At 36.5% G+C, this 20,881-nt stretch overlaps 1 protein-coding gene across 1 annotated transcript in view; it reads right to left on the bottom strand.

The window, feature by feature from the left end:
* The window catches only part of ADGRV1 (adhesion G protein-coupled receptor V1), a 538,620-nt gene that overhangs the window by 478,820 nt on the left and 38,919 nt on the right, over window positions 1-20,881 (bottom strand). The window contains exons 10-17 of the mRNA XM_055564426.1: window positions 16,180-16,356; window positions 13,835-14,058; window positions 8,970-9,096; window positions 7,744-7,929; window positions 6,821-7,001; window positions 5,747-5,910; window positions 4,087-4,210; window positions 2,524-2,790 (exon numbers count right to left, since the gene is read on the bottom strand). Of these exons, the coding sequence (XP_055420401.1) occupies window positions 2,524-2,790; window positions 4,087-4,210; window positions 5,747-5,910; window positions 6,821-7,001; window positions 7,744-7,929; window positions 8,970-9,096; window positions 13,835-14,058; window positions 16,180-16,356 (1,450 nt within the window). The remainder of the gene's footprint in view (window positions 1-2,523; window positions 2,791-4,086; window positions 4,211-5,746; window positions 5,911-6,820; window positions 7,002-7,743; window positions 7,930-8,969; window positions 9,097-13,834; window positions 14,059-16,179; window positions 16,357-20,881) is intronic.

Raw genomic sequence — 20,881 nt, 5'->3', positions numbered from 1 at the left:
CATCAGCAGATGAATGGATAAGAAAGCTGTGGTACATATACACAATGGAATATCACTCAACTATTAAAAATGCATTTGAGTCAGTTCTAATGAAGTGGATGAAACTGGAGTCTATCATACAGAGTGAAATAAGTCAGAAAGAAAAACACCAATACAGTATATTAACAACATATATACAGAATTCAGAAAGATGGTAACAACAACTCTATATGCGAGACAGCAAAAGAGACACAGATATAAAGAACAGTCTTTTGGACTCTGTGGGAGAAGGTGAGGGTGGGATGATTTGAGAGAATAGCACTGAAACATGTATATTACCATATGTGAAATAGATCACCAGTCCAAGTTCAATGCATGAAACAGAGCACTCAAAGCCAGTGTACTGGGCCAACTCAGGGGGACTGGATGGGGAGGGAGGTGGGAAAGTGGTTCAGGACAGGGGGACACATGTACACCAGTGGCTGATTCATGTCAATGTATGGCAAAACCACCAAATATTGTAAAGTAATTAGCTTCCAATTATAATAAATTAATTAAAAAAAATAATAACAATAAAGGGAGCTGGATTTCTTATCACCAGAGGACAGAGGGATAAATAGGAAAACAGAGAAAACTAGAACAAGCCCTGTGATACTAGATACAACGGCCTTCAATATATACAGCTGGGTCCAGAACTATAGATGTTAATGTGTGTGTGTATATATTGAGGGGCTTTCCTGGGGGGTCCAAGGTAAAGAATCCACCACCAAGGCAGGAGACATGGGTTCGATCCCTGGATCAGGAATATCCCCTGGAGAAGGAAGTGGCAAGTCGCAAAGAGTCAAACACAACTTAGCAACTACACAACAACAACAAATATATATAGGGACAGTCAAAAAGTTCATTCATGTTTTTCTGTAACTTTACAGAAAAACCTAAACAAACTTGTTGGCTCACCCAGTACATAAATGCATACAGACATACATGCATTCCCTATCTCTGAAAGTGGGCCTAGGAGGAGAATAGCCTAAGAAACAATTCCCACACCTAGAACTGAGGTTCTGGTTTCTAAACAGCATTCTGCACTGAAAGGAGTCAGGGCTTCTTCAAACAAATGACTGATTTCAGGGTTTTGACAGGAAAAGTACCAGATGAGTATGGAACAGCTTGCTGTGCCAGGAAGTAAGAAAATGCTCAAAGAATAATAGGAACATGTCAAAAAGACAAGAAAGTCATTTTAACAGACCACCCCTAGCCAAACCTGGGATAATTTGCACCTTCAAAGTAAATAATCATAGTGAAATATAACCCACTGCATTAAACAGAAATCATAAGCCCATACTGATAAATAAATGTCAATGAAAAAATTGAAACTTTGATGAGTAACAGGACAGTTATGTAGTTTTAAAGGACTTCTCCCACAAAATTTGTATTAAAAACAAAGGAACAAAAAGTACAGTAGAGAAGCCTGGCAATCACAGCCTAAATTGTGGTCAAAATAGACCTGGCAGTAAAGGGACAATATAGAAATCTGTGCCAACAGAAGGGATGTGATGGGAACACAGAATTCTTCTTTGCAATTCCTGCCAGGGATGCAAAACCTGAATCTAATAACAAGGAACATCAAACCAACCAAAATGAAGGACATTCGACAAAATAACTGCCCTGTAATTTTCCATACTATAAAGGTCACATAAGTCAAGGAAAGACTGAGTATTTCAGACTGAAGAGATTAAAGATACACAGCAATTAAACGCAACGCATGATCTGGGGAAAGGATCATTTTGCTTGAAAGGACACTGATGGGAAAACTGGAGAAATCTGAATGGGGTCTGAGGCAATGATTGTATTAATCTCCTGCTTTTAATGGTTATATTGTGGTTATGTAGGAAAATGCCTTGTATATATGAAAAAACACACTTGCATAATCAGGGATGATAGAGTATCATGTCTTCAACTTACTAGAAAAGATTAAGGAAAAAAATAGCTCTGTGTACTCTTAAAAGAATAAAACAATTACCAAAGAAACTGTAGCCCCTCTAATTTACTAAAGATAGGGTCAAAACATTCTGCTTCAGTTGCAGTATAGAGACAAGGAAAAGTCTATCTTTCCCCCTTGCAAACTGTCACACACTGTGACTATGGCTACAGAGAATTATCAGTCAGCTGGGCTCAGTCACCTGCAGAATACAGCTTCCCAACCACTATCCCGGTGCCCTGGTAGGAGGGAAAAGTCTACAGAATAATAATGCCCTAAGTCCTTGAGTGACTAGAAAAGACTTTGGGTAGTTTCAGCTAGAAGATTTCGATTCCTAATATAATAACATAATCTTCTGTGTGTGCTATTTGTGAAAAAAGATTAAAAATAACGACATAGGGTATACCAGGTACACAAAGTTTCAACACATGTATTCTTTTACCCCTTCCCTCAAGAAATCAGTGAAACAATTTTGCTCTTGAACATTCACAGGTGACAGTGAAGTACTTAATGCCATCTTGTAAAAGAATTGAAACAACAATCTGCCATAAATATAATTTATTTACCTGTTGAGTTAAAGAGGATTATATAAAAGGGCTCATCTGTTTCTGGGATATCATCTTCCATAATGAATACAGATATGTTCTGCTCTCTACTTCCAACTGCAAAAACGAGCATTTCTCCTTTTTCAATGGGAACAAAGTCTCCCTCTCTGGCAGTAGCCTTCCCATCCATGGTAGCATATTGGACGGTGCAGGGAACATCAACAGATCCATTTCTGAGAACTTTAAAGTCAGCAGTCTCACCTTCCCGAACCCTCACTACATGAGGCTCTAAAATATTCACAAAGAAAAGAAGGAACATGTGAGCTTTTCTGATTCCATCTACATATTATCAGATCGCACATGTTTCTCCCTGCCCACCACAAGAAATGCCCTCCACTGAGTCTTTGCTGAAAGACAGCTATGATTCCAACGCCTGCATGAGGTCTCCTCTAATTACTTTAAGTCAGTGGCCTTCCTCTTGCCTTGATTCCTACAAAATCCATTGTCTGCAACTCCCAATTTGTTAGTCAACTGTATACTATCTGGAATCCTCTGCTTACTGTTTCATAGAATTCATTTCCAAACTTGGACCATAAAATTTTTTTTGAAAATAGGCCCAGATACCTTCCACATCTTCTACAGGGTTAATAAAAGACTGAACACAGGACTAATTCATTAAGTACATGTTAACTGAAGGTTAAAACATAAATCGATAAAATTCAAGAGGTTTAAGAGTTCTACAGTTGCAAATTGAACAGCCTGCAAAAATGATTTAAGGAAGAATAAGATACCAATAAATTAGATACCAAATAAAGATGTCTCCAGTGGCAAAGACAGTTGTAAAGAAAGCATCCAAGTGGAAAAAATGGGGAAACCTTAATTTACATGTTAATTTATATGTTCATGAAATCAACAGTAATTATAGTAAGTAACCATTCATTAAGTACAATATGCAAACCCTGAACTGTCTTCACTACTTCCCTGTGTACTGGAAGAGGTAACATGGAAGAGTGTTCATTTTTGCACAAAGGAAAGAAAATACCTTGAAATTTAAAAGTAAGAGGAAAACAAAGCTAACAAAATAGTACTTAATTTTTCCTTCAGAATCCTTAAAAATATCTGTTAAAATGTCAAAGAGATTGATAATGGTCAAATTATGAAATCCTATTTAAACATGTATCAATCATGCTTTATTGAAAATGAGACACTGATGTATAGAACAGTCTTATGGACTCTGTGGGAGAGGGAGAGGGTGGGAAGATTTGGGAGAATGGCATCGAAACATGTAAAATATCATGTATGAAACGAGTTGCCAGTCCAGGTTCGATGCACGATACTGGATGCTTGGGGCTGGTGCACTGGGACGACCCAGAGGGATGGTATGGGGAGGGAGGAGGGAGGAGGGTTCAGGATGGGGAACACATGTATACCTGTGGCGGATTCATTTTGATATTTGGCAAAACTAATACAATTATGTAAAGTTTAAAAATAAAATAAAATTAAAAAAAAAACAATTATTGAAAAAAGCATCCTTACACTGTTCAAGAAAGATGTAAACTCACTCAAATAAGAAAGCAATACCACCTGCAAAATAAATGGGGTCATCATTTCTTCTAATCCTCAGAGTAGCAGTAGTTATATTTCCTATTTTAGCTCCTCCAGTGGCATTAAGTAAGGTAATGGTAAATTCCTCCATTTCCTCTGGAATCTTTTGGGAAAATGTTACACATGCTTTTTAGTCAGGTGATCTGTACAAATAATTCCACTACATATACCTAAATTGTCTCATCTTTAAAAAAAACTTTATTAATAACAGTATTAACATTCATTTCCACTTTTGAGCAGAACCACCCTAAATTATTCAAGAATCAGAACCCTTCAAAATTTTAACATGTATTTATCCAAACAGCCACCTTATTTTGACTCTCTATAAAATGTAATGGAAATAGAGATATTTTTGCCTTATGCAAATTAAAAAAGAGAAATACTACACAGCTTAAGATTTTTCTGTAAGAAAATGGGCTATACATTGTTTTTAAGGAAAAACAGTGAAACAGAAAAATAACTTCCGGACACATTTAGAACAGAAATCATAATAGTAACAAAGGTTCAGTTAGCTTTCAAAGGCCCCTTATAAACTTTAAATTTCACGGAAGTGCATCACAAAGACCTCATTCCACTGTCCTAACAAGGTAAGACTCCCCACATCTCTGAGCCTATATGCCTCCCCACGTGGACTCCGTTTAGCTTTCTCCTCATCCGTGTGACTTAGTCTTCTCCGCATCCTAAAACGGAAGAGTGTTGGAATTTTGTCTCTGGAGGCAGGAGTGTGAGGGAAAGGAGACAGGCTTCCATACCTATTTGAAGTGCAGTTCCCCTCAGAACTTCCTGGTGGCTCAGACACCAAAGCGTCTGCCTATAGTGTGGGAGACCTGGGTTCAATCCCTGGGTCGGGAAGATCCTCTGCAGAAGGAAATGGCAACCCACTCCAGTATTCTTGCCTGGAAAATCCCATGGACGAAAAAGCCTGGTGGGCTACAGTCCGTGGGGTCACAAAGAGTCGGACACAACTGAGTGACTTCACTTTCACTTTCCCCTCAGAAAGGTCCATTCCACTATTACTAAGTTTTTTTCCTGCATTACACTGAGGCCACCATCCACCTGGACCAATGTCCTGCATCTGCAAGTGCACCCTAGTGTACTCAGTAGATAGCGCTCTCATTCTCAAAGGGCTTTAAGTACAAACCGAGCACTTGACAACCTCTCTTACAGCGTGAATCTCTAATATTTGACGCCTAGGCAGTGTCACCAGCGACTATCAATCAGTTCTAAAAGTTAAAAATGCCCATAAGGGAACCAAAAATAACATTTCTACTTTGACTTGTGTGTGTGTGTGTGTGCTCAGTCACTCGGTCATGTCCGACTCTCTGTGACCTCACAAACTATCGCCCACCAGCCTCCTCTTCCCATGGGATTTTGCCAGCAAGAACACAGGAGAGGTTGTCATTTACTACTCCAGGGGATCTTCCTGATCCAGGAATCAAACTGGCATCTCTGGCATCTCCTGCATTGGTTGGCAGATTCTTTACCACTGAGCCACCTAGAAATCACTTTGGTTTACAGTCAAGACATTATACCTGAGTTCTTTATCACATACTCTCATGGCAAAGTATTACCAGATGTTTAATAATCAATAAAAAAATAACTATTAAACAACAGTAAGAGTTAAACATGTAACATTTACCTCATCTGGAAGGGAGTAAATGGTGATATTTTTTAAAAATTCCTGGTCTCCAAAGAAAATAGTCGCTCGGACAGGAAACACATCGTGTGTAAAATCTGGACTAACAATCCATGATACATTAACATCACCAAAATTGCCTCGATTTCTTATCACACCATAAACAGCTGTGAAATACAAATGGGTATAACACATATGATCACATATTAAACAATTTTAAAATGATGAGTAAAGAAATTGGTCAAAGAGAAGTAAAAATAAGCCCCCTTTTTAATAAAAATCAATCATTTGCTTAGCCCAGCCTCAAGGTATATATAAATTAACCCAGTCTTTCCTCTACAGCCATACAATTGATAAAATTAATGGACTCAATCTTTGCTACCACAGTCTGAGATCTTAAAAGTCACTCAGCACAGGGAACAGAATGGTGTCTAGGTACATCTATCACAAAGTCTTATAAGGGTATTTGCTAAAGATAGTCAGAGAAAGCTGCACACTCAAGAACGATTTTCTTATCCAGACAGACATGGCTCTAAAGATAAATTACGTCTCATTTCATGCCACTGCAAGAGTTCCCCAGATGTAACTCTCAGTTTCACAGCTTTTCCTATTTGACTCAACTCATTCTTTTGAATGCTTGAGTTCTACTGCATTTGGTCAATGGAAATCAAAATATAACTGTAATGTGTGTGTTAGCCACTCAATCGTATCTGACTCTTTGTGACCCCATGAACTGTAGCCCACCAGGCTCCTCTGTCCATGGAATTCTTCAGGCAAGAATACTGGAGTGGGTAGCCAGTCCCTTCTCCAGAGGATCTTCCCAACCCAGGGACTGAACCCAGGTCTCCTGCACTGCAGACAGATTCTTTACCATCTGAACCACCGTCATCATAATACTGCATAAGAAATAAAAATTACAATCTTAAATATGATTTTTAAGACACTAATTTCTACACCATGTGTAATTTAAAGCAGCTGGACAACTAAAAATAACTATCTACTAAAGAAATAAATTGAAAAACACCAAATTTTTTCTTCAGTAAAGAGTAATGGAATATAAGGAGTAGAATACATTACCACTATAGGTATTGTCTCCTTTACTTTCATCTATCGTAACAATTAGATCAGCAGAAACAAATTCTATAATCCCATGAGGATCATCACTTTTTAGAATGGTTATGTGGACAGCTGTAGCACTTCCCAGCTTGCTTTCCCGTTCACCGTGGCTGGTGAGGACCACCCAACAATGTTCATCCAACTCAAGTGAGCACGTCAAATTAGGAAAAATACAAAGTTGACATTTTCAGAGCAAATAAAAATATATATTCAAAAATATTAATACCATCAATTTTTCACAACGATGCACTCACTGAAAAACAACAAAGCTGATTTTTTTTAATTTTTAACATTTTTCCATCAATTAAGAGAGAGAGCAGGTATAAATATACATTATTCAAAAATGGAAAAGACAGATCATGTTACTACATTAAAATAGTAAGGAGACTGGATCTTATAATGATGTTCCAGTCGTTTAAACTAATAAAATTACATTAATTTAAAAGTTACATATGCAATGATGTACATACATAAAGGAACAATATCTGGTTCTCTTAATATATTTAAAACTTAAATTTATTTTCTTTAAAAGAGTAATTTTACAGAAAAATTTCTTCAGTTTGAAACCACATCCTGAAAGTTCAGTCAATACAGATTATATAAAACAATGTTTAACATATATAAAGCTAAAAGGAGATGAAAACTCATAAGTTTCAGATTGGGCTATCATTTTATGTAAGAATGGACAATTCAAATTGGTATGACTCTTACTTTGCTTTTGAAGCTTGTCTTTTAGTTTCCAAACATAAGTATACTTCTCTTTATCTTTTCTTGCCTGCTTCCTTTCCTGTATTTCCTTGCCAACATTCAAACTATTTATATTCATAACATAGTAGATATTATCAACTTTCCACAAAGGCACAAGAAAAAAATAAAATCCATACCTCTGGTATCCCATCCAATCTTGACAGCAAGGTGATTACAATCTCCCTTTCCCCAGGTTTAAATTCCAGTACTCCTGTGTTGCCATAGAATTCATTGCTATCTCTTGGCTCTATTCGATAGTGTAGAAACTGCTTAACCAGTGCTCCCCTATATCGGATGATGTGGAGCTCTACAGATTCTCCTTCCTTAAAAAAAAAAATTCACAAAATTCAAAAAGATACATGCACCCCAATGTTCATGGAAGCATTATTTATAACTGCTAAGATAAAAGAGCAACATAAGTGCCCATCAACAGATGAATGGTAAAGATGTGATGTGTGTGTGTGTGTGTGTGTGTGTGTGTGTGTGTGAATGAATACTACTCAGTCATCAAAAAGAAAGAAATTTTGCCATTTGCCAAATGGCCTCCCTGGTGGCTCAGATGGTAAAGAATCTGCCTGCAAGACAGGACACCCAGGCTCGATCCCTGGGTCGAGAAGATCCCCTGGACAAGGGAATGGCAACCCACTCCAGTATTCTTGCCTGGAAAATCCCAAGGACAGAGGAGCCTGGCAGGCTACAGGCCATGGGGTCACAAAGAGTGGACACAACTGAGCAACCAACACACAACGTGAATGGGCGTAGAGGGCATTATGCTAAGTGAAGTAAGTCAGACAGAAAGACAAATAATGTACGGTATCACTTAAATGTGGAATCTAAAAATACAACAAACTAGCGAATATAACAAAAAAGAAGCAGGCTCATATACAGAGAACTAGCAGTTACTAGTGGAGTGAGGGCAATAGAGGGGTCGGGATTGGGGGTACAAACTACTGGCTATAAGAGAGGCTCAAGGACAAAGTGTACAGCATGGGGAATATAGACAAGATTTTGCAATAGTGTAAATGGAAAGTACTTTTTCAAAACTGTATTAAAAAAAATAATCCCACACTCTGAATTCAGACTGAATAGGTTTGCATCACAACTTTAAGCAATTTGTGTAAGGCTCAGCTAGAAGTGCCAATGTGTCTCTTTCACACTGAAATATAGCACAGACTGCTTAGAACAGTGACTAGAACATAACAGATCCTAATTACATGTTATCTATATGATGATACCAATAATAATGATGATGACTATGTTCCTGCCAGTAAAGTACCATATAAAGGATAGGGAAAAAAGTCAACAGAAATTGCTCTTCTGAGGTTGTGAGTACAGAACAGATTGAAGTCTCTTTCATACTTACTTTTATAATATAGGGTCCTCTGGAAGCAGGAGAAAATTCAAAAACTCCCCCAGGATCGTCATTTTCCAAAATAATTAGGTCACGGCTCGTATATCCAGATTTCAGCACTTGGTTTTCCACACTGACCCTGGAGAAAACAGTGAGGGGAAAGGTATCCACTAACTATAGACTTACTTCTGAATTTGAAGTCTTACTTACAATATTTATAACACTTTCAGATAATGGATATGAAGGTTATTAGAAGTTAAAACTTAAACTAAATTTAAGTATATTAAAATCACATAAGATCAAAACAGTGTCACTGATAACACTTACGGGAGAACTCCTCTTTCTGAATTCATTATATCTTTTATATTTGATTGAAAACAAACACTGCATATATATATACTAAAAATACAGTAATTGGAAGTTTAAATATATTTTATAAAGTAGTATCAAATTTATAGACTTGTTTCCAGTTTTAGAGAAATTTAACTTGTAATACATAGTTGTAAAGTAATTTAAATAAAATTCCTTAAATTTTACATACACTTGAATTTGTTTTTTAAAAACTCATTACATAAGATTATACTAATTGAATACAAGTTGGATAACTGCTTGGACTAAAGCAAGACACACTGACCAAAAAATAAAGTTGTGATTAGATTTTAGAAATATTTCATGACCTTCAGTATGATTCTGTTCACCCTGACTTTAACCTTATGCTTTTTCTTTTATTATAAAAGAAATATTATAAATAATAAATATAAATAGATAATATTTCTTTTATAGTAAAATAAAAAGTAGGACATCATGAAAAAATGGAATGGAATGGATCTGAAATATATGATATGCTATAGCAATTCCTATACAAATCTCAAAAGAATATATTAAAACAAGATGCTTTTTTTATTTCTGGTTTTTATGTTCAGCCTATAATTAAAATGATCAAAGGGACTAGAACTGTAAGGCTCTGAGGGTTTAAAAGCCAGCATACTCTGAGAATTCTCAATCCCACAAGCTCTTCTAAACCTTTCCAAATGTCACGTTCTATTGAATCAAAAAGTACCCTGATCAAACCTCAAAATTACAATGCAGCCACAATTAATATGTAGAAAGAACAGCACACTTCCTGTGTAACAGAGAATCTGAATTAACATCCTTCCCCAGTTTTTGGAAATCTGCCAACCAATACCTAGCATACTAGTGGCCACAGAAGATATAATCAAAATAATAAGACAGTTAGGCTTTTTCTATTATTATTATTATTTTCATAGTAAATTTGCCCATATTTCATTTAAATCAGTATTTTTATTAATTAAAACTTCCTATGTCCATATAAGCTGAGACAAAAACAGGATCAGAATGAATATAAAAATCCATGCTGAGCATTAAACAAATGAACTTATTTTTAAGCTTTCTTAAAAAACGCTACCCTTTTGGAAAAAAGGCAAAGTTTTGAAAAGTTCTTTACGCAACAACGAAGAGAATGCAGGCAAGAAACTGCTTACACGCACTCAAAAATCAATGGAAGAAATGAGCACTCTGCTTCTGAATTCTTTGTGAAAAAACCACAAGATTCATAAAAGATGTTAAGTAAGAACAGCACAAGCAAAGGACACTAATTGTTTTCTTGGTTATACATACACTATCAGGAAAGCTAAAATTTTTAAGTTCTTCAAAATATGTAATTACATAAATTCTCAAAATTTTTATCAGCTATCTTAATAGTATTCATAATTTAAAACTAACACACACACACACACACAAAACCTTCAGCTAAGCTTATCATTAGAAGACAAATGGACACACAAAGCATGCACAAGCAGGTGGACAAGCAAACTTTCCCAGGGCTGGCAGTCATGCAGAACCAAAGCCTTGTCCAAAACACTGGCATGCAAAAGCAAAATGTTCAATCACCGCAAACCAGACATTCTTCAGTACACTTACCCAAAATACACGACAAACCTTTCGGTTTCCACCCTGTCAACACAGAAGACAGTGTGTGTGGGGCAGGGGAGAGGGGGAAGGGAGACGGAGACAGTATTTGCCAAAACTTCACTAATGCGGCTAGAAATGGGAATGGCAGGGTAAAAATAAAGCTCAAGAAAGCCTTTCTTTTCTGCCCCCGCCCCCGCCCCCTCGCACAAGCTGGTCATATTCACTTGAAGGGGACTCCGCACACTGGGTTCTTTGCTATTCACAAATGCCAGCAAGAGGTTCGGCAGTTCCCACTTAGGGAAGATGACCCCACGGCCAGCCAGCATGTCAAGACCCATTGAAGACATTCCTTTCCAGGCCCGCTCCAAGGCGCTAGAGCCTGCCAAGCACTGTGCGTGCTCACAAAACCCCAGCAGCTGAGCAAATTTCATTCAGCCCGACTTATAATTACTTAGTAGTTTTAATTAGGTTTCAAAAAAAAATAATAAAAAACCCACATCCTCAGATCTGAAGCCAGTTATTCTTGGAAAAATAAAAACTCTTATCAGCAGAGAAATATATACCTTTCATCGGTTGTGCAGGAATATACTTAAGAAAGCAAAAGATATCACTGTATCTTCTAATTATGACAAATATTACTTAAATATAACTTTCTATCAGGAAATATAAACACTTTTCCAGATTTCCAATGTGCTGCATTTTTAAACAGCCTTGAGAAATAAGTCAGAATGTATAGTCCCTAGTGTTTCACTTTTCAAGTCAAATAATACCATAAATAATTTTCTTAAAATTAACTGGCATAGTAAAGTTGTTTCTGATCTGGAGAGACCTTAAAAATATTTTTAATTAGTATGGTATTAAAAGCATCATAAATCATTCAGTACTAGGACAACTTTTAATCTCTATTTAACAGAAATATACAAAATTTCCATTTGAATTTTACATTAAAAGAAAATCACAAATGATATCAGAATAAAGTGTTTTCTTGCAATATTTTACTGTAACTTACTATAATCACACTAGCATCCATTCATTTTTTTAGTTTTGTTAAAAATTTGCAAAATTGAGATGGAGGTTTTGACAAAATACCTTATTTTAATTGTGGATTTGATTGTCACGTTTATTTCAATATGTCTTAGAATACTGAATTGTAATTTGTTCACGCACATGTAGATAATACAAGAATGTGCTAGTTACTAATTGAGCTAAAAAAATTTAGTATGAATTTGAACTAATTTATTCCACTTGAAAAGAGGAATCAATAACTTCTAAAACTCTCTACCCTGTGGTTTATACTTTCTTGCGTACTACTTTAACCCACAGGAAAGAGAGAGAAAAAAAATACTTTAAAATTATATTTAGTTAATTTCAAAGATTTATATAAGGTTAAAAATGACTATTTTGAAAGCATATGAAGAGTAGTCACTTATGAACTTGCTACACACTTAGTTCAGAGTTGAAACTCTCAAATGAATTAACAAAGTCTATAGATTATTGCCTCTTTGGTTTATAACTGCTGTTCATTTTTCTTTAGTTTCTTTTTAAGACAGGCCATTGATTTAATAAGCACTCAAATCTAACTTAAACAAAAAAAGGATATAAGTGAAAAAATAATAATTTTCAGTTTACTTTTCACTAATTTTTTTATATGAAATATCTTTCCGAAACATTTAATGTAAAATATTTATTAAAACCATAAGTATTTAGACTGTGTGTGTGTGTGTGTGTGTGTGTGTGTGTGTGTATGCCTGCGCACTGTATTTGGTTTTTGCTTTTTTGGGTTTCTTTGTTTGCCTATTTTGCTGTTGTTTTGTTTTAATTTTTATTTAAAAAAAAGAAACAACGTGGTTATGAAAACAAACAAAATGAACAGCAGACATTCAACAGATTAGTTCCCTATATTCTGAATTTTTTCCTTTCATATAAAAATAAAAACTACTCATAAGGTTTATTAAATGTGTTTGTATTTATACAATACTGTAAGAGTCTGAAAGCAAAATGTGGAGGATCAGGCATTACATAAAATGATTATTACTACTTCAGTTCAGTTCAGTTCAGTCGCTCAGTCGTGTCCGACTCTTTGCGACCCCATGAATCGCAACACACCAAAGTCCTGATTAAAATAGTACAAAATAACACCTATTGAATCACTGAATTCATCTATGAATTTTATTGTTTCTAAAATGAAAATTTTGCAAAGTCCTCAAATCACACATTAGCCTTCTTAATATGTATCAACTTTAATTTAGAGATCTATGGTAGATAAGCTGGTTTTAATTTTAACTCAATTACAACCAATTAAGCAAAATAGTTTTTTATTTTTGGAATTTCATGAATTACTGAAAAATTCTCTTTGAGAGATCCTGGTATTTCCCTGATCTAAATCACTTACTTGAGAATGTTAAGTAAATCCTTACTATTACTTAAAAATACCCCTTAAATGTGTATTATTTTTTTATTCTTTGGAAAAAAAGTATTATTTAATATTTAAATTCCATATAAAAAAGAGAATTTCATTATATGAATATTAACACTTTCTTTTTACTCACTCAAAAGTTTTAATCCTCCTACTTGATAAAAATGAAGCCAGCAGAGCTATTTGCCTAACCTAACATTTTGCATTTATTGCTGCCTATTTTTTGAATATAGCAACATATTAGCTATGCTTAAGATGTATCTAATACCTTAAATTCTCAATGTAATGTTTCTTCACAAAAATATCAGCGTAACAGTTCACTACGTCATAATATTTATGATCTAACCAAAAGCCATCATAAAACAGCAGTAAAGTCAGGTCAGCAGAGCATTATCTACTTAGTTTTTTCTTTTTACTTTACATGGAAAAAGAATTATTCTCCATACTTTACCTGAAGAAAAGAAATAAAATTATTTCAGAGAACATGAACATATACATGCCACTAAATGCTGCCTCAATGCGCTATTACCTGTCTAGAGAAAGTGTTACTGTCTCATTCATTTCCGGTATGTCATCAGCTTTGACAGTAATGTTGATTGTTGTGTCACTCTGCCCAGATAAAAACACAACAGAGCCATTAAAGGGTCCTATATCGTCCAGGGTCACTGCTTTTGAATTAAAGCCAGAGGGCTTCAAACTCCAGTAGACAGTAGCCTGGCCATCAGTTCCATCCCGATGTAAGGGAATGCATACCTTATAAAGAGAAAAAAACAGAACAAGTTCTTCTGAAATACATGCTCACAAACTACCTAAGCTTTTCAGTCAGTATAGACACATGCTAAATGAATGTTTAGCACTCTGCATAGAGAAGCGAACAATTAAAATGCTATTAAAAGCACAACTGAACAAGCTTCTTTCTACGCATGACAATTATAAGATTTAATTACTTCATATTAGTTTTTGCTAGTCAAATTCATCTACTAAATTTTCCCCACCCAACAATATGCCTATCCTGAGATTTGTCTTAACAAAAAGACTTCATTTTAAGAGCCAAAGAACCGTGAAAAACATAGAACAATTTAGTTAAAGAGTAAATCTCCATCAGAGAGTCGCTGAAAAGAGAATTAATATCACAATACAAACTGAAAAATAAGCTTTTGTGAATAAATCTGGGAAGTACACAGTTACATCAAATGCATCCTAAAGTCATAGAGGGAAAATAAGAAAATAATAATACAAGTAAGAATAAGAAATGCTTCTAGCCAAACAAATGCTGATACTCAAATCAGGGCTCTGAGTTTCCATGCGCAAGTTACTTAACCTTTCTGACCTCAATTTCCACATGTGAAATGAAGCTAGAGGTTCCCTATTTTGCAAGTTCCTGGTGAAGAGTAAAGTGTCTCTCCATAGCATGAACTAAATAAATGGAAACTATTATAATAATTCCGAAACAAATTGTATTTGGTAGTATCATTTGAGTCCAGCACAGTTTCAAAATGTCTAAGAAAAGGATCATAATAAAGTTTTTTCAAGCAAAGAATATAAACAAATATTTAACAGTAGGTATGCAATTATTTTTAAGTGCCTAAAAAAGGTGTCCTCTGAGCTTTGCCCTTTAACATAGGCCACCTTGAAAAACATGGAAGATATTTTCCTCACTAACCATTCTCCTAATTCAGCTAGCAACCGCCAAGGCTGGATACTAGCAAGAAAGTAAGATTCTTAGAAAAGATTGAAAAAAAAAAAAAAAAAGAAGCAGCAAGAAAGGGCTGGGCCCTTGAATCACCCCAAGGGAGTGGGCGTGGCCAGGCTGCAAATAGGACAAACAGAACAAAGGGAAATTCTCACTTCTTCTGCTGTTTCCCAGGAGAAGAATACAAGTTCAGGGAGACCAACACTTTCCCTAGAAGCTCATTTCCCTCCAGGGAAAAATATGGAATGGTACATGTAGAGCTTTGTAAGATAGATGAGTAAGAACAAACCATTCTTTCAGAACAAACTGAATGCTTTTGAGGTTTTAGAAGAAAACAGTGTACTATGAAAAATACAAAAATTCAAAACCATCTTGAAAAACTGAGCTTCTCTGCCAATTCACAGAATCAAATACACAAACAAAAGAAGTTGTGGTCACCGTATTTTGACATGAGGCTTTGGTAACAAAAACAACTCTCTACACATTCCTAACCTGAACCACAAATCGGTTTAAATCAAATATAAGTGTGAGGGAACTTGAGAGGGTTTTAGGGACAGACTGTGGCTCAGGGAATGGCATGGTCAAAGGTCAAAGTGGTCTCTAGACAGATGGCAGGAAAATTCAACCAGGTGGCAGGAAGGGAGAGGTGCCATATGTGTGAACATGCTAGTGTGTGTGTGTATCCAGAAATATTCATATATATAAATTTTATATATATATATAATTCCTAAGATTTTGTATCCCCTACTTTATCACCACCACTTTCACCACCAAACATAGGACGCTACCCCAATCCTGCCCAAGGCAAGCATGAGGAGTGCTTGGAAATGGAAAAAGTCAAGGATTCTTGTGGTACATATGACTTAGCTAATTTAAACAAAAAAATTGTGTTGGGCTATTACTTTATCAAATGTCACAAGCACTAGCTGAAAACAGCCTCATCATACTATCCTTCTTTTCCTGTAAGCAATTAATTCTAATTTTATTCAATCAAATATGGAAAAACATGAAAAAAATCACACATTCATCAATTACTTTATGTCAAATTACAAACTGAAGGCTTGCTATAAACGGTGAAGTTTTTCAAGATCTGTTAACTCTATATTTACCTGACTCCCCCTCAAAAAAGTGTCTCTATCTCAAACTCAATATGCCCCATCAATAAGAAAAAGTCTACTTACCACTTCAGCAGCAAAATCTTCTGGCTCATGCAAAATGATTGGAAGATTGCTAATAAAGCCAATTTCTCCATTTGCAATGTCTGGAGTAACCACCAAAGAAATATTTTGGATTTCCCCAAATCTAGGACTTATAGGTGGAATTGGGGGAACTATATTCACCAACTCCACAGCTTCCAACTGTAATAAACAGAAAAACACCATACAAAATGAAAAGAAAAGAAATGTTTAAGTTTTAAAGTCTCAATTGAATGAAAAGACAAACATGGGTAAAGGCCACCAATAATCTGGCAACTTCCATCTCCTTCATTCATTATCCTGACTCAACCGCCTGCACTGGCCTCTTAACCTCTTTCTGCTTCTCAATTATGATTATTCCCAGGGTTCTTCCTGAGACCTTTATCTTACAATTTCACACCCACTCCCTAAAAACCTCTGGATCTCTCCTTCAAAATTCCAAATCTTTATAACTGCCACTGAATATGACATAAATGTCACAGAGACACCTTACAGGATAGAATGTGCACAAAAGAAACCACTATCTCTGCTCCATGTTACACGATTTTCCCCAGTACCGCCATCCACTTTTCCTCCTTGTTGCCTGTACCCACCTACCTTGATTTAAAGCCAAACATCAGCGAGTTGCCCACACCTCCCTCCTCCCTTCCACTGAACCACGTCTCCAATCAAATCATTCACTCCTCCTCTCTGCCAGAGAAAACTCACTATCAGAAGACCATTCACAACTCCAAATGTGACTTAATATGTCTTTATGTTTAAAGAAATGCATCATGTGTCCCTGTGATTAATAAACTTGACCTTCACTGTAATTTTCAAAGTTTTTCCTCATGTAGAAGCGCCTCTAACCATCTCAAAAATCAAAATGCGCTCGCTTTTAAAAACTAGTTAAATATCCCTCTCCCCTAGGAAAATTTCCTTGGATTCTCCAGCCCTCTTTCTTCTATCTCTTCCTCGACTTCTACTACTACCCTCACTAAACTTAGAAATTCACTTTAAATTTCACATATTGCTTGCTTATCATCATTTCCCATGTTCCAGACTTTTACTTCCCAACAGGACTACAGAACTCTCGTGAATCTGTGTCCTTCTCAATATTTTCCTGAAACATGACATAGGCCTGTAGGTGCAGCAGCTCCACAATAAATGTGCTGATTTACCCCTACAACGCAAAATGAACTCTCTACGAATCCTGATACATCAAAATCTTCAACTTCCGAAAACCCAACTTATCAATCCTCACAGTGTTCACGTGACTGCAGGAAGAGACAGTCATTATAGGGCTGCAAAAAGCATAGAGATTTTAAGTTAAAAAGCAACTGTAAACTTAATGGAGCAGTATGGATCTCTCCCTCTCCAGAGCCCTCTGTTAGGCTTTGTAATGTGGATACAAAGCCACTACGTAACCAGCAGTAGACACTGGTGATTGAAATTGGTTTTCCCCTGGTGGACAAGGCCTAAACTGATCCTGCACATATGCTCACATTTTCTGATGAACAGTGTACGTTTATAAGGGCAAAAGTAAATGCTTTTTAAATGTAACACACTTTGCTTTGAAAATCATATACAGGAGAAGAATACCCAAAGCTCCATAATTGGTAAATATTCACTTCACTTGAGTAAAAGAAAAAAAAAAAGAAATCAAACTAATTTTGCCAAATATTGGTATGTAGACTGAATCAAGTAAAATAAAACATCCAGTTCTTCAGGATACTGCATTTACTTAATAAAATAAATGAAATGTGAAAATAAATAGTTAAAACCACATAACTGTTATTCTTCTACAGAAAAATAATATACATATATATGTATTTATCTTTAAAGATAGCACAAAAATTTAAAAATAAATATATATATTTGAATGGCATATAAAGTGCACACTGGTTAGAGGCAAAGACCAAAAACACAATGGTCCTGCGTGAGTCAGAACGTGTTTGTGAATGAACACTCTCATCCCTATATATTCACAGAGAGTCAAACTGATAACACTGTTGAAAACATCAAGGGGGGAGAAAACCAACATATTTTACTTCGAAACTTCTCAAAAAGGAGAAAATTCATATTCTACTTAAATTTATCAAAACAGTTACAGAACTAATTCTAAACATAGTATTTTTAAAAACTAAGAAGAAAGAAGATATAGAAGGCCATGAAATGAACTGATCAAAAGCAAAAATGCTAATTTTCCATGGCTTACTTCCTAGTCTCCAAGCCTTTTTTGTCTGGGTTCCTTAAGCATCTGCTAAATCAGACTACTCCATTCACAGTCGTTCTTTGCTTTCAGACAGTTTGCAAGGGGGACAGCACATTAGTAACCCCCATGCCTGCCAAAAGCTGTATCCCAGACTAATGTATTTAGCTGAGAGGGTCACTAAAGAATAAGAAGCTCATGTCTCTGATTCTCCTTTCTTCAGTTTCATTCAGATTTCCATGCAGAGTCTGATGCCTCCTATTCTAAAGTTGCTCATCCATTATGTACTATACAAACTACACAACCTTTTAATTCCAACCGGCCTTCTAGAGCCAACAGCTTTTCTGAACCTTAAGGAACTGTGTTAGTGACTAATAATGTCCTTTCTTCCTAAAGTGTTAAAATGACCGTCTGCACTATAAGACCTTTCTTATTCAACTGAATATAGAAATAGATAAAAATTGAGTCTGGAATTAGTACAAACAGATTTCTAACCCACGATCACCAAAATTCTGATATTCTTCAAGTTTCTCCTTACTTTTCGAGTGTTATCAAAAATAAACTCTGTCATGTTCATATTTCTTCTTCAGTCGCTCAGTCATGTCTGACTCTTTGCGACCTCATGGACTGCAGCATGCCAGGCCTCCCTGTCCTTCACTATCTCCCAGAGCTTGCTCAAAATCATGTCTACTGAGTCGGTGATGCCATCCAATCATCTCGTCCTCTGTCACCTCCTTCTCCTCCTGCCCTCAATCTTTCCCAGCATCCAGGTCTTTTCTAATGAGTCAGTTCTTCACATCAGGTGGCCAAAGTACTGGAGTTTCAGCTTCAGCATCAGTCCTTCCAACAAATATTCAGGACTGATTTCCTTGAGGATTGACTGGTTTGATCTCCTTGCAGTCCAAGAGACTCTCAAGAGTCTTCTCCAACACCACAGTTCAGAAGCATCAATTCTTCGGCACTCAGCCTTCTTTATGGTCCAACTCTCACATCCATACATCACTATTGGAAGAATAGCTTTGACCTTTGTCAACAAAGTAATGTCTCTGCTTTGTAATACGCTGTCTAGGTTTGTCATAGCTTTTCTTTCAAGGCGCAAGCGTCTTTTAACTTCATGGCTGCATTCACCATCTGCGGTGATTTGGGAGCCCAAGAAAATAGTCTGTCACTGTTTCCATTGTTTCCCCATCTATTTGCCATGAAGTGATGGGTCCAGATGCTATGATCTTCGTTTTTTGAATGCTGAGTTTTAAGCCAGCTTTTTCACTGGTCATGTTCATATAGAAGGCTGAAATAAAATCACTAGAGTAATTCTGACCAGTCGAAGATTTTTAATAGAGTTTTGTTTACATAGGGATTCTGCAGCCATGTGGATAGAGATATTGGATGTCTTCAGAGGCTAAAAGTTCAATATAAAGGTTACTAACACTGGCATAAATATAGGGTGTCTCTTGTTCTTCAGTTGCTTAGTCATGCCCAACTCTTTGCAACCCCATGGACTGCAACAAGCCAGGCTTCCTGTGCTCCACTATGTCCCAGAGTTTGCTCAAACTCATGTCCGTTGAGTCAGTGATGCCATGCAACCATCTCATCCTCTGCCACCCTCTTCTTCTCCTGCCCTCAACCCTTCCTAGCCACAGTAAAAACTGGTTTTGAGGCAGCGTAAGAAAACAAATCAGAAATGGAAAACAGAAAGGTTCTCTACAATTCAAAATCAATACTCTGCATCATCAATTCTCAATCTCGGGTCACGTCAATCAATTCATCAATTCTTAGGTCACGTCACTGCAACTACTACAGGAATTCCAGGGCTCCATGAAAGCAAAATCAACTGTGTAAAATCCTGCCTTCATTTCACTTGTTTTAGTAATTTCTTTCTCATATGAGTTTTGACCTAGCCAAGATTGGAGACAAAGGGAGAACTGAATACTGAGATTCTAGGGACCAAAAAACCTTAAACATACATGCTATAAATTGAATGCTTGTATCCTCACCCCTAGAATTCATATGTTGAAACCTTATGCCCAATATGATGGTATTTGAAAATGGGACCTTTGGGAGGCAACCAGGTTGTAAGAGTAGAACCCTCATGATGAGGTTTGTGCCCTTATAAGGAGAAACACCAAAGAATTTGGATCCTCTCTCTCTCCATCACATGAGCACTCAGCAAAAAGATATCATTTCTGCACACCAGGAAGGGGATTCTCCCCAAGAGTCTGATCTCACACCTCCCAGCCTCCAGAAGTGAGGAAAGTAAATGTCTGATGTTTAAGCCACGACCCAGTCTGTGGCAATCTTTACAACAGCCTGAACTGACCAAGACAATGTCTACTAATGAGAATGCTCTGAATCCAAAGGACACCAACAGCAGAGAAGGCAAAGGAGTGCTCCTGGTGGTCCAGTGGATAAGAATCCGCCTGCCAGTGCAGAGGATACGGATTCAATCCCTGGCCTGGGAAGATCTCACATGGCATGGGGCAACTAAGCCCGTGTGCC

Source organism: Bubalus kerabau, chromosome 1 (genome assembly GCF_029407905.1).
Source record: "Bubalus kerabau isolate K-KA32 ecotype Philippines breed swamp buffalo chromosome 1, PCC_UOA_SB_1v2, whole genome shotgun sequence".
NCBI lineage: Eukaryota > Metazoa > Chordata > Mammalia > Artiodactyla > Bovidae > Bubalus > Bubalus kerabau.
The sequence above is the reverse complement of the archived record's forward strand: the minus strand, read 5'-3'. Positions and strand labels throughout refer to the sequence as shown.